Below are 13,186 nucleotides of genomic sequence, written 5' to 3'. Positions count from 1 at the left end.
TTAACCATCGTAGAAGACAGCTAGAAACAAATAGCTGGGATTCAAACTTGTAAGCAAAATCAACTGAAACCTGCTACGCTTGCAGTAACTAGAGCAGTGCAGTAGCTGACACCTCATATCAGCATTCAAGTTTTGTATGGCAAAATCCTCCAAAAATATACAGGAAGACTGAAAATTATTAAAATGCAGAATAATAAGTGAGATTCATATCTGTGTGATTCCTTAAAACTTCAGCTGGAGGGACTCCTAAGTGAAACACTGACTATAGAATAAAAGTGGTGGAAGAGAAGTATTAAATGGCAAAATTTTATTCTGCACACTTTAGAGGAAGGAGACAGATGCTCAAAAACTGAAGCTAAAATCTAAAATTTCTTCTTCAAGGAAAAGTCCCCAACACTGAAATTTCCATCTCAAAAGCAGCTACTGAATTGTAAACAATCAGTTCCAATTACTCAAGTTCGAGCAGGAGCTATTACCACAGATCTGCCAAGTAAATAATTTTCCCTAAGGAAGCAATAAATACTTTTTAATCCTTGCCCCCCCTCCTCCTTTAAGACACTGGAATCAAAGCTAAAGGCCTATGGGCATTCAGCATGCAACAAATGAGATTTTAAGTACTGATTTTAAAGGATTTTTTTGCATTAAGAGAGCATGTAAAGACCAAAACATGCACACACCCAATTTATACAAGCTGTTGCTAACCTTTTCTGATTCAGAGTGTTGTTATATTAGAACTACACAGTTATCTGTACAAATACCACATATCTCAAACTACTGAATCATATACTTTAAGACAAATATGCTGGTTTTCATGAAACAGTTTGAGTAAATGTGTGGCTTATGGAGAAAGCCTGTCTTGAAACGTCTTATCTAGCAAGTGATTTAATATATTCATTTTTCATGACAGAATTTACCACAAGCCAAGTATAATACATATATCGTCCTTCAAAAAACACTAACAGCATGTAATATTTAAACAGTTAATTTCTTAAACCAGCAGGAGACATCCAAAAGGAAAGATAAACAACCACAGGTTTTGTTATCTTTTTTTAAAAAGTGAAATTGTTTCAGTTAAAAAATTATTAAATATGACTTGTAACATGTAGACATTTCAGAAGACAAAAAGTTCTGATGATTCCAGAAGCTGCAGTTAAGCATTAATTGGCAAATAAAATACTACAATAAACCTGCAATACTGAAACCTGGATAAACAGTGGCACAGAATCTGATCAACTGAATATGCAGGTACACAGAGAAATAACTCACAATGGCTTACAAATTCCCATTACCTGTACATGGTAATATACAGGAAACCTTCAACAATTCCTCCTATCGTTGCCAACCCCCAAATAACACTTTCTGCTTATTTAAAGAGAACTTTCATTTTTCTAGTCTTTGCTGAGCCAACTCCTCCTAAAGTCACCAATTCCCTTGAAAACTCTGCAGCTACTTCTAACAAGACTTCTTACCAACAAGAGCCATTGAGCCAGATCACAATTCATGCAAAACACCCAGAAAATACTTCAGATTGTTCTGTGCAATTCTCCACACTTAAACCCACTCACAGATACTTCTGTATTTACTATATATGGAGTGAATACATCCAGTATGTCCATACCTTCTGTAGTTGGAAGTAGGTCTTTTCCTTCACTCTTTGTCTCTGCGAGTTTCCCTGTTCTCAGCAACACTTCTGCAAAGCTTTCCAAAGAATTGTTCTGGTATGTTCCATAGCTGACTTCAGACTGGAAGTAAAAAGACAACTGACATATGCACTCTACGCCTGCATTTTTATTTGGATCACTTGCATCACATCCAGCTGCTTACCTCAGTTTCTCTATTTGCTTTCCTTTGTTTAATTCTAATGATTTTAATTTTAATGATGTTTAATTCTAATGATGTTTAATTTTAATGATATTTTCCTACTATGGTACAGAATTTCATGTCACACATATAATCAAAAAATCTGTACTTGTACTAGATTATAAGATCTCAACAAAAAACTGCGGACTTCTATAACCATAACTTACTTCTGCAATATATGGATCATCAATTAGAGACTCATAAAATGGATGACAGCCTTGCTTTTCCACAGTAGCATTTTCTCCAGACCCCCTTTTTAATACATCTCCAAATTCTTGGCCCTGGGAAAAATAAGTATAGTTGAGCCTAGTTGTAAAAAAGCTCATAAAAATGCTGTAAACACTATGCAGAAGGAAAACAGCTGTAAATGAAAAGATCATTGAATTCAGTTGGGAGCAACAAAAGGAGTCATCTTACATAAACCAGTTCTGAATGAAGTCCAGTATTCTTAAAAAAGGAAAGAGAATCACGTTCAAAAGCAGTATCACAGAAAATAGTGGCACAAACATTATAGAAAGTCACTGAAATAGAGAAAGTAGAAAGGAGAAACTGCAAAGGAACAGCTTTGAATACAAGATGACAGTATTTAAAGAGTGGGCTTTACTGTGCTTTGCTCCACAAAGTTTTAAAATTCTGCCAAATTTCAATTAGGCCTTCTTACACTATGCTAAAAACCAGGAGAAAATAGACTAAAAAACAGCTTTAGACCCCTTCCTTCACTGGGATTTCCTTGCAAACAGTCCCATGAGGTCTGTAGTTTGTTTATGGATTTGAGGGTTCAGCTATCAGCTCCTACAAAGGAGCTGAGTTTTTATACTAATGTAGCACAAATGTGTAAACATCTGGGGACACATCAGCAATCCCTTACATGTAATGGTCGCAGGTAAGTTAAGGATCTCTTCCACCACTGCCCATCACTGACAGCATGCAGCATGGCTTTGGTAGTCAGAGTTGTGTTGGACAACACCTTCATGGTTTTGGATGTCGTCCAGTACAACAAATCAGCGGACTGCCCAGAGGAGACGCTGGTTTCATCCTGTGACATATCCAACACACAATGCAAGGGTTAGACTCCTGCTGTAATTAGGTTAGTGACCTAAAGCCAAACAAATGCATTAGAGTTCAGGCACACTGTATTAATAACACACTTGAATGACCATTAATTCAGGCAGCAGTTGCCAAAAATAAACAAAAGACAAATTAAAAGTGATTTAGGAGTTTCACTGTGAAGTAAGCGGTGTGATCAGCACAACATTTGGCTCCTTACTCAGTTATCACCCCCTGTTTCCACAGACTGCACTGGTTTTAATTCCAAAGTTTATAATGGCAATGTTCAACATAAATGTTGAATGTTTCTACTACAATAATCACCTCTCTACAAACATGAGGATAGAGTATACTAAAGTTAATCTTTGATAATTCAAGAAAGCTGATATTAGAGACAATCTTGTATTTTTATAGAGGTAGCATTAATTAAATTAAGTTGAACTCCCAATAGGGGAAATAGTAGAGACGTAAATATACATCTCTAGACCAAGTGATAAAGTATCATCAAGCTTTGAAATTTTGCAGCTGGCACACAAAATACTGAAAAACAGCCAGCCTAAAGGACTACAAGAATCCCAACATTTTCTCAGTCAAAAACTTCTTCTGCAATACATGCACATATACCTTCACTTAGTATGAACTCGCACATAACTCCACTCTTAAGAGTAGATACATGTTCCACAAATGGGGCTCTCTATACCAGCTCTTCCTATGTAAAGCATTTAAATAATACCCAGAACATCCATGTTGTCTGATTTGTGCTATTCCAGCTCTCAAAGGTTTGTGATCATTGCATGCTTTACAATGCGTGCACATTAATCACAAACATATAATTAGCATACTGAGGTAAACACACTGTTTTCACAACAAAAAACAAGTATTTTCCTCCATACAGAAAACTTCAACAGCCATATGTTTATCCCTAACAACCCTACTATTAATTTCCCCATACACTGAAATATATTGGAACAGAAAAATTCTACCTGTATACCAGCATGGAAAGTATTAGTTTACAATTTACTAATTAATGACAAAACCTCAAACATGAGAGCCAAAGGATGCCAAATTATGCTGAAGAGAAATACATCCCACTGTAACCTCAGAGGAAAAACACATCAGCTTCAATAAGGTCGAATTTCATGTAGAAAACCTTATTTCTAGTACCTTTTACTGTAACGTACAGTAAATTACTGCCTCAAGCTGACCATTGAAGTAGCAGGTTCATCTTTAGTCCTTCAGCATTTGTTTTAATCTTTTCTGAAATCATATTGTGCATTTCACAGATGAACCACTAATGAATCAACTGGATAAACTGGGACATTCAGTTCTTGCTTCACCAAATTAAGAAAGCGCATGCCAAGTACAACCTGTCAGAATTTTCTGCTCTGAAAAAATAAAGCAACGGAAAATCCTAGGTCTGGTGGCCTGGGGGGAGAATTTCTTGTTCACGTGTTTTTTAAACAAACCATTTGAAGTATTAAGTAAGACAAATTTTTGTAATTTTAAATACAGAATACTAATTCCTCTCTGCCACCATTTTCAAGAAGATGCTGCAACACGCCTAGTTGATTTTTCATGGAGCAAAAATAAACCAAAACTAAACCAAACTAGAACAGAGTGAGAAAAAAACATCCCACCCAAGTTGTCAACTGCATTTGAGCAAAGCACTTTTCTTTAAATCAGCCTCCTTCAGCAGTATGAAAACTAATGAGCCAACTTGTATGCAGGTGTTAATGCTTATGGCACTACTACTATCAGACAAACTCTGCTGATTTTCATTTAAAAATAATTTCCCTCTTACAAGTAATTGCAGTTTTTTTCAGCAAAAAGTAGAAATTCTGTTTTCTGAGAAGCCATTTTACTCTGTACCTGGAACAGCAACACTTACAGGTTACAACTTTTTGCTATCTCAAATCAATCTCTCACAAAGTAAGTTATTTCTTAAATAAGGTTGGAGAGCCCATCTCAAGAAAACAACTTTAGTTGCATCATTTAATTGTATCTTTAGGGAGAAGTTATATTTTGGGAGTTCTGAGAGGTGTTTGGGAGAAATTATTTTCTTCTATTAATTCTTCCTGACATCCTTTATAAAGTAAGCACTTCTGATTAAAATCAAAATAATAACAGCAACAACATATTAAATAGTAGACAAATTAGCAGATTGAAAATCTGCTTGAATCTAAATGGTATAAAAAAAGACAACCAACAAATTCTGAATTATCAAGTTACTTTAAAATAACAGCTAAAATATTTATATAAATATATACAGCATATTTTTATATTTATATACACCTTTGCTCCTACATACACTTATATAATTCCAAACAGTCTCATGGGAGCACAAATAACAAAGCCAGCTGTTTGTGAGACAAGCCACACAAGAGACAATAATAAATTAGAACAATAGCAGCATGGATTTTAGGATTGGTTTTGGTCTTTGATGACAATTAGTCAAGGTGCAAGGATTAAAACTTGCAAAAACCATACACTGCATACACGTTGTATGTTAAGAATCATTTTATGTCAAAACTATGAAGGAAATGAAATGAGGTAGAGTCTGTTCAAAAACAGAGCATCACACATTAGGTCTTCCTTTTCCCTTTTTGGTACTTCCATTGCCAAACAGGAATTTAAAATAGCCTCTTTTACATAAGTATTCATGTAGAACCTACACGTGGTTCTTTTGTACCTTGGAGGGTTTTGTATCGGGGATTTTAAATTTCTTTTTCAATGTCTGTTACAGCTATGAACCACTCCAAGTGAAAGCTCCAGTCCTGCAATGACATACCAGACCCTAAAGGAGAGACTATGGAAAAGATTCAGCTCAAGATGACAACACTAATATTCAAGAGTCACTGAACGTTCAGGCTCTTACTAGGGCCATAACATCATGGAAAAAAGAGAAGTAACCCAGTCTTAAGCAAACACAATGCATTTGATTCAGCTGCTGAAACACAGGCTTTGATGAGTGCCTGAGATATACAGCAGTAATTAAGACAGCTGCTTAACACCTGCAGATCTGACAGAGACATTTTGGAGCAGCAGCTAAAGGACAAGAGCATAACTGATCATCACTCTCTAGTAATTTCTAAGCAGCTGTGATAACAATGTGTGACCTACCAATTTAATGTAAACAAATGTTCTAAGAGATCCTGTCTTTTCCCAGATATAGTGCTTGGGAAAATTGGAAAAGCAGACACTAAAGCTCTGTTAATCAAAAATTTTCTTTTCTTTAAGAAGCCTTTAAGAAAATAATTCTTATAATTTGAACATATTAATTTCTCTAGAAATTGTCTAGAAAATACATCTGCTTTTCTATCAAGAGTTCATTTAAAAATAAAACTTTGAACTTAATTTCTCTTGGGTTGATGTGCCATGTAACAGTAATTACGCTTCCATATTCAGATATGTAAAAAATAACAATTTATAACAGATATAAACATAATTTAAATATTATGCAGATTTCATAAATTCAGAGCTCACTTACAAAGCAACTGATTAATATTGTTTTGTGCTTATACACAACACAGCATCTCATGTCTAAGCATTTTATTTGAATTTAATAATTTTACCATTAATATTCTGAAAGGCTTTTCATTAATCAAGAGCTTAATCTTCTCACCAAGATATTTTGGTTGAGAAGCACAAGATTAGTTTTTTAGGCATTTGTAGCACACACAAGTAAAAAAGATGATGAAGTAAGAAGGATGAGGATTGGTGAAACTTAACATTTGGCTTAGAAACAATCTGGTACATTGGAATCATGATAGCTTCCACAGCATAACTTCTCAAATGGATTCCATGAGTTCAAACAACAGTGAGAAGTTGACACAAAGCTTGTGCACATGCATTAGCTCCTACAGAATAATGACGTGCAGCTTTATCACAGCATTCATTAATTTCTTTTAGAGTAGGACCACCAAAAACCTGGAGAAAAGTTATGCTGAAGTCATCATGAGAGGAATATTAAATGAACCATTTCTAAGCAGTCTATGATATATATATAGACTACATAGACTATATATAGACTCCTATCAAGATTTCTGCAAGTTTTAGGGGAAATAGTTTGGAGGAAAAATTGAATAAAAATGAAATTATATTAGTAATGTCTAGGGAAGAGTTCACCAAGAGAAAGCTGATGAAAGAGTATGACCAGCTGATGATGTTGGTTGACATAAGGGAAGAAATGGTAGTGGAGACTAATAATTCAATGCTAGACAAAAGTAAGAGGGAGAGAAAAAGGTCACCAGAAGTTTAAAAAGCAAAAGTGATATACTTACAGATAGGTATTTTGAATGTATGAATGTAATAGAAAAAGGGATGCCCAAACACATGTATGCCAGACCTTAATCAAGTCAGGATAAGAAAACTTACACTTAGAGCATCAATTTGAAAAGGTATCAGTAAGTGAGAAAAACCATTTGTCAATTCCCTGAAATAAGGATTCTGTAAGTTAATCAGGAGGTAAGTGAAAGTGAAAGGAGTACAAGAAAAGGGAGAAAAATCTTTTTTTTTTTCTTTAAAGAAACAAAAATTCTGTGCAAGACAATGAAGGTGAAGCACAGGGAATTAGACAAAGTGTGACTACAAGGATTGCAGTTATGGGATTCAGTGAAGTCAGAAAAACTGAGTTATTGAATATATTGCTTTTCTAACACTGCAGATGTCTGTAACAAAGGCAAAGTTTTACAGTGAGTAAATTTTTGGCTATGCTTCCTCCTGTGTCATTCCAAGAAATGAAAAAAAGCTATGAATCCCTATTAAGTCAACTGGGAGAGAACAAAAGAAAAAAATTAGCAAAAATACAGAACTTTATTTCCTAGTGTAACGGTCTGAAACACGACATGCCAAGGAGCCTTACTGAAGAAAAAGAAAATACACCTCAGTGCAGCAACATACAAACTTGCCAGGTCAATTGTCTACCTACTTCAAATTCTAAAGAGACAATCAACCACAACTAAGGGGGTGGGGAAATGAAAGCTGTATTGGAGAAAATTTTGAATGTCAATTCTCCAGCATAATGAAAATTGCTTCTAATATGCAAACTGAAATGATAGCAAAGTTAATTAGTGAGTTTACTCAACTCTGATAAACCTTTGAATAAATTTTTGAAACATTTATATGCATGCCTAATTGTTCTGCCACAATACAGTACTTCAGCAGATGAAAGGTGATGCATGACAAATTTTTATAGACATTAAAATATTGTAAACATATGCATCCACACCCATATAAATTTTATTAACATCTACTTAAAAACCTCCCACTCAGAGAGATGTATCTATGGATTTCCAGAAAATCAAATGCATATGTGCCAGTGAAACAGACCTGCCCTTCATACTGATGATTCTGACAGACACAAAATGTTGGCCCTCTTCCTCTGAATTCTGTTTGTAGTGCTATTTTACCTTCCTGCCATTTATTTTATATATATGCAAATACACACATCTACATGTATGTCTACATATACATACATATACATGCACATGTGTATTAACACACACATACACATATATTCATACATAAAAACCATACATAAAATATGGACATATTCTCTGAGGAGGCTGGAACTCTCATAATTTCTCAAAAAGCCACCCTATGCAACATGAATCTTCTCTTTCATTCTTTCCTTCCCTCTTTCACCACCTCCTTTTAATCTCTTCTTTCTTGTATTTCTTTAAGGCTCTTGATCCCCTCTCCTTACCCCTAGATTTATTTATCACTCACCTATTTCATTAAACAAAACAGAGAGAAAAGGATAAATTAAATATAGAATTTTCCACTTCAAAGAGTGGGAAAAACATTCCTTTTCTCACAAAGAAGTAAATAATTACATCTTCTTTAAAGAGACAAAAGTACTTGCAACTGTACACATATAGACATAAAATAATTTATATAAAAGCAGAAAGAATAATAAGACTTGTTTCCTGTTCTCCTGCCTGAACTCAATGTTCCTTCTGATCTTACACATAAAAATAATTTCACATGCAATGTATGTACATTACAAAGTAACAAGTCATAAACTTCATGATGCACAGAACTAAGGGGAAAAATAAGTTTAATTAAAAAACATTTTTTGGTTAAATATGTATTTCAGGTTTAAAATTGTTGCTTTGCAACTGGGACAGATTAAAAAAAACTAAACCAAGATAAATGTCTATTTTAATATAAGTTTTTTTGCACTTTTCCTGCCTCTGGGCTTATACATTTTTTCAATGGCGCTAAGACTGTAGGAAGAAGCAACTAAAAATCAGAACAAAGTATAAATACAGAAGCAAAACCCTTAAGTTAATGTAACAACAGAAAGTACTACATGTCTAATGTTGCTCATTCTATCTAGCAAGCAGACAGATGTTGTTAAAAACTCAAATTATATTCTTCAGAGTAATGTAGAACGAAGTCTTTTATTATTATTACCTTTAAAATTCACATTAAAACTTACCTCTGTATCCTTACTGATCAACAAAGAAGGCCCAGAGATACTTGAATTCTCACCTCCTTCAGAAGGAAGAAACTGGCAATTCACAGCCTGATAAAGAATCTATAAACATGAAATAAAAAATATTATCTTTTGCCAGGCAAATAAGCCAATGAAAGAATTATGACTGATTTCACAGAAAACCCAAGAAACTGACGTAAAGGCTTCCATGTCAGAAAAGGGGGAAAGAGAAGATGCAAAGAAGAAACCACAGCATCTCCGACATCCTCTCACTGTTGGAGTCCCTAGACAAAATGACCTTCCCTTCTCCACGAATTTTGTGCAGTATTTTTCCCAAAATCTAAGATTTTTTTTTTTAACTTTATGTACTGTGCTGTACAATGTAGAGTAAAAAAATGGCATGAAAACCTCCATTATCTGAACTGAGACTCTGAGGCATTGGGCAACTCCACTAAGACATGTGTTCCACAGGACAGTGATTTGGTGAGCAGAAGTTCTGCACAGAACTTCCACCTTCTCACATTGCTTGTATTCTCACAGACATTTCTTTTCAGGGGATTTTTTAAGCAAAAGGCTACATACACACTTGCAGCTGCCTTAATCAGGCTGCACATGTGCTGTAGCTATGACTCCCTTCTCCCCCATTCTTACATTCTGTGTCAAAAAAACCTCTAAGATGTTTCTCTTACACAATTATAAATCTAAGAACACTAAGAACTCTTAGACAACTATGAACTCAAACAAGTCATAGTATGCAGGCCAAGCCACAATTACAGTGAACAGAAATTTAACATTTTGACAACCTAAATTACTGCCCTTCAATTTCAAATAAAACTTTCGCTATGTCACCTTGACATAAGTTGTATTTAAATGCCACAATTATGTGTTCTTGCATATATACTGCAATCAGCTCAACACCTAACATGTGATTCTATCAAGTCAGTCATTGCAGAGTTAATAAAGATTGCTCAGACACAAAGCCTCTTGCAGTTGTTAAAACCATTACATCACTGAAATCTGTGAGAAAATAATTTCATTGCATATTGGGTAAAAATCATAAAAATTATCGAATAAACCCTTAATACACATTTATGTGGACATTTAATGAAGATTAATTACAAAGTATAAATACCTGGAAAATATTTTAAAATTTCATCAACTGCATTTTTAAATAAAATGTTTAAATCAGGCAATCAATAAAGAAATTAAAAATACTAAATATAGAAAACACAACTGCACTTCCACTTCAGAAACCAATTCATCACACAAAACTGCTTAGAAAGAGACCTGATTTGCTGAAATATAACAGCGAAAGTAGAAGAGCAGAGCAGAACAAATATAAATATACTGGAGGGTAGAACTTAAGGGAACAAACTTGAAAATGAGCCCAAGTCCCCTTCACTTTGGTAGGGACTGGACTTTGATGAGAGAAGCTCCAGAGCCAGGTACCTGTGTCTGCAGTGAGCTGCTGACGGCCAGCAGCGCCTCTATGGCACAGGGGGGACAGTGTGTCAGGGCAAAGGCCAGCAGCTCCTGGCGCATCCCCAGGTCCTGGAAGCCTTCTGACTGCCCCAGCTGACTGCACACCTCCCAGCTTTTAGAATAGCCTACAAGGAAACACAAAACACACTGCCTATCACAACTGAAAGCAGGATGCTGCCCAGTTCTTATTGGATGAGATAAAGGAGGGCATGTGGTATTTCTGTCAAGGCTTAACATCCCCTGAAAAAGGAACCATAAAGGCTCCATAAAACAGAGATGTAGCTCAACTTTAGTCTGACCAAATACATAAAAGACTATTTTTTATCATATTGTAGATAACAATAAAATAGGCATCTGTAAGCTTACATCCTGTATTTTTACATATTACAATAAGAAAATCCTCATTTATTTCAGTGCATGATACTGAATACCTTACTGGAGTGGCTGTAAAAACCAAAGCACAAAATATGTAACACTTGATATATTAGAAAAATCTCAATACATATTGAATTTCCACCCCTCATTCTCAAAGCAGAAAAAAAGACCCAAAGAAACAAATCCCATCTTCCTTAGTATTTTGACACGTGTATTTCACTTACCACCACTCATACTGTCACATACACAAATTATATAAATAGCACAAATATATAAATATCTTTAGAGTTTTGATAGAAAGGTAGACTTCTAAAAGACCTGCACTTTCCTGCTAGCTGCAGTCACAAGGTTTTACCTGTCTGAGGAGGCTACAGTGTAGAAAGAAGTAGAAATTGCTGTTCCCAGAGGCATTCAGAAAAGCTCCCTGAGGTTACACATCCAGTAGTTCAGTAAACACTTATTCCATGCAGTATTTGCTGTTTGTGTCTCTATTCAATGCCAGTGCACTTCCACTAACAAGATGTAACTGCTATTTTGAAATGAAATGGAACAATCTGAAGTACCACACCTCACAGTAAGACAAAAGTCAGAACTCAGATTTCCACCTCCATCACCTCATGCACCATTTATTTATTTACTTCACCTGTGGCCATGAGCTCCTGGCAATGCATACTAGCTGCTTTGTAGTCCTGGAAACTGAGAGCCTGTTCCACTAAAAGGATTAGAACTTGACCTTTTCTCTCCATCTGATCATCTCCTGTAAGAAAAAAAAATCAAACTTTTTATTAGTTAATTGGAATTAACGGTCAACTTAAGATTGCCACTTTATTTCTTAAGAATTAACTATATACCACAACCTGAAAAGCTCCTCTTGAAACTGAAACAAAAATAAAATTGCCTGTGTTTTCCTGAAAGAAACAATAAAAGGAGCTAGTATTTAAAAAAAAACATTGGCACTGTAGCTTGCAAAAAACCCCAAACCAATTGGCATCTTATGACAAGGTTAAAAAAAAAGGAAGTTTTTGAAAATTGTATTTATGTGTTGGCCAAAGGATCAAAACTGATATTTAAGCTAAGTGACATATAAATCAAAATCCTGACACTGAAAAAAATAGTCTTTGTACTGTAATAGAAGAAAAGAATTGAAATGCTTGTTTTCTTATCATATTGTAGATATGAGACCCATTTTAAACTGCCACTTTATGGCTCCAAATAATGCATGAGATGCAAAAAATGTAAGCATTTAAAAATCTGTAACCTCATAAATTGAGTGAGTAGAACCGAAACTAATTTTTCCATATCACATCCATCTCAGTCACCAGACCTTCTGGACAATGCCTCTTCCACTAGTTATGAATCAAAAGTTAGACTTTAGATACTATTGAAGTCTTCTGACTAAAGTTTCATCAAGAATCTTTGTAGAAAAATGTCCTGACCTCAATTTTAATACATCAGCATTCACAGATGAAAATCTAATGAGACAGCTCATCTCCATCTCAAAGCCACTTATAGTCAATACAAATACCATTTATAACTGTCACCCTTTACCAGTAATCTATATATTTTTAAGCGTTTTTCAATTTAGAGTGAACAATTTGCTGGCATTAGTTTGTCCAGTCTCGTGCTAAAAATGCTATGTACATCCATGCACTCTATGAGAAGGTGACAAAACATGCACAGAAAAAATAAACTATTAATTTAAGGAAAGAATTTTTAGAATAAAAACAAGTGGATTTTTAAATGCAAGCTTCTTGCTCATGCTTCTCCTCTATTATTAAAAGCAATTTTATGCAGTCAGTGTTGTTACAGTAATTTGAAAAGGGCACTGGTTTATGAAACTGTATTACTACAACTTGTGAAATGCAAATATTTCAGAAGGTTAAACAGATCCAGTTTCAAAAACCATTTAAGGAGTACATGTTCTTAAATTGCATAGCTGTTCTTTTTAGCTCCACTTTGCAGATCCATCACCATGGACAAAGT

The 13,186-nt window shown here is 34.8% G+C and overlaps 1 protein-coding gene across 1 annotated transcript in view; it reads right to left on the bottom strand.

Moving 5' to 3' along the window:
* NBAS (NBAS subunit of NRZ tethering complex) overlaps positions 1 to 13,186 on the bottom strand; it is a 161,210-nt gene that overhangs the window by 82,195 nt on the left and 65,829 nt on the right. The window contains 6 exon segments of the mRNA XM_036380093.2: positions 1,619 to 1,742; positions 2,028 to 2,141; positions 2,729 to 2,896; positions 9,350 to 9,448; positions 10,796 to 10,953; positions 11,847 to 11,960. Coding sequence (XP_036235986.1) covers positions 1,619 to 1,742; positions 2,028 to 2,141; positions 2,729 to 2,896; positions 9,350 to 9,448; positions 10,796 to 10,953; positions 11,847 to 11,960 — 777 coding nt within the window.

This window comes from Molothrus ater, chromosome 3 (genome assembly GCF_012460135.2).
Source record: "Molothrus ater isolate BHLD 08-10-18 breed brown headed cowbird chromosome 3, BPBGC_Mater_1.1, whole genome shotgun sequence".
Classification (NCBI taxonomy): domain Eukaryota; kingdom Metazoa; phylum Chordata; class Aves; order Passeriformes; family Icteridae; genus Molothrus; species Molothrus ater.
This window is presented reverse-complemented; position numbering and strand designations above follow the sequence as displayed.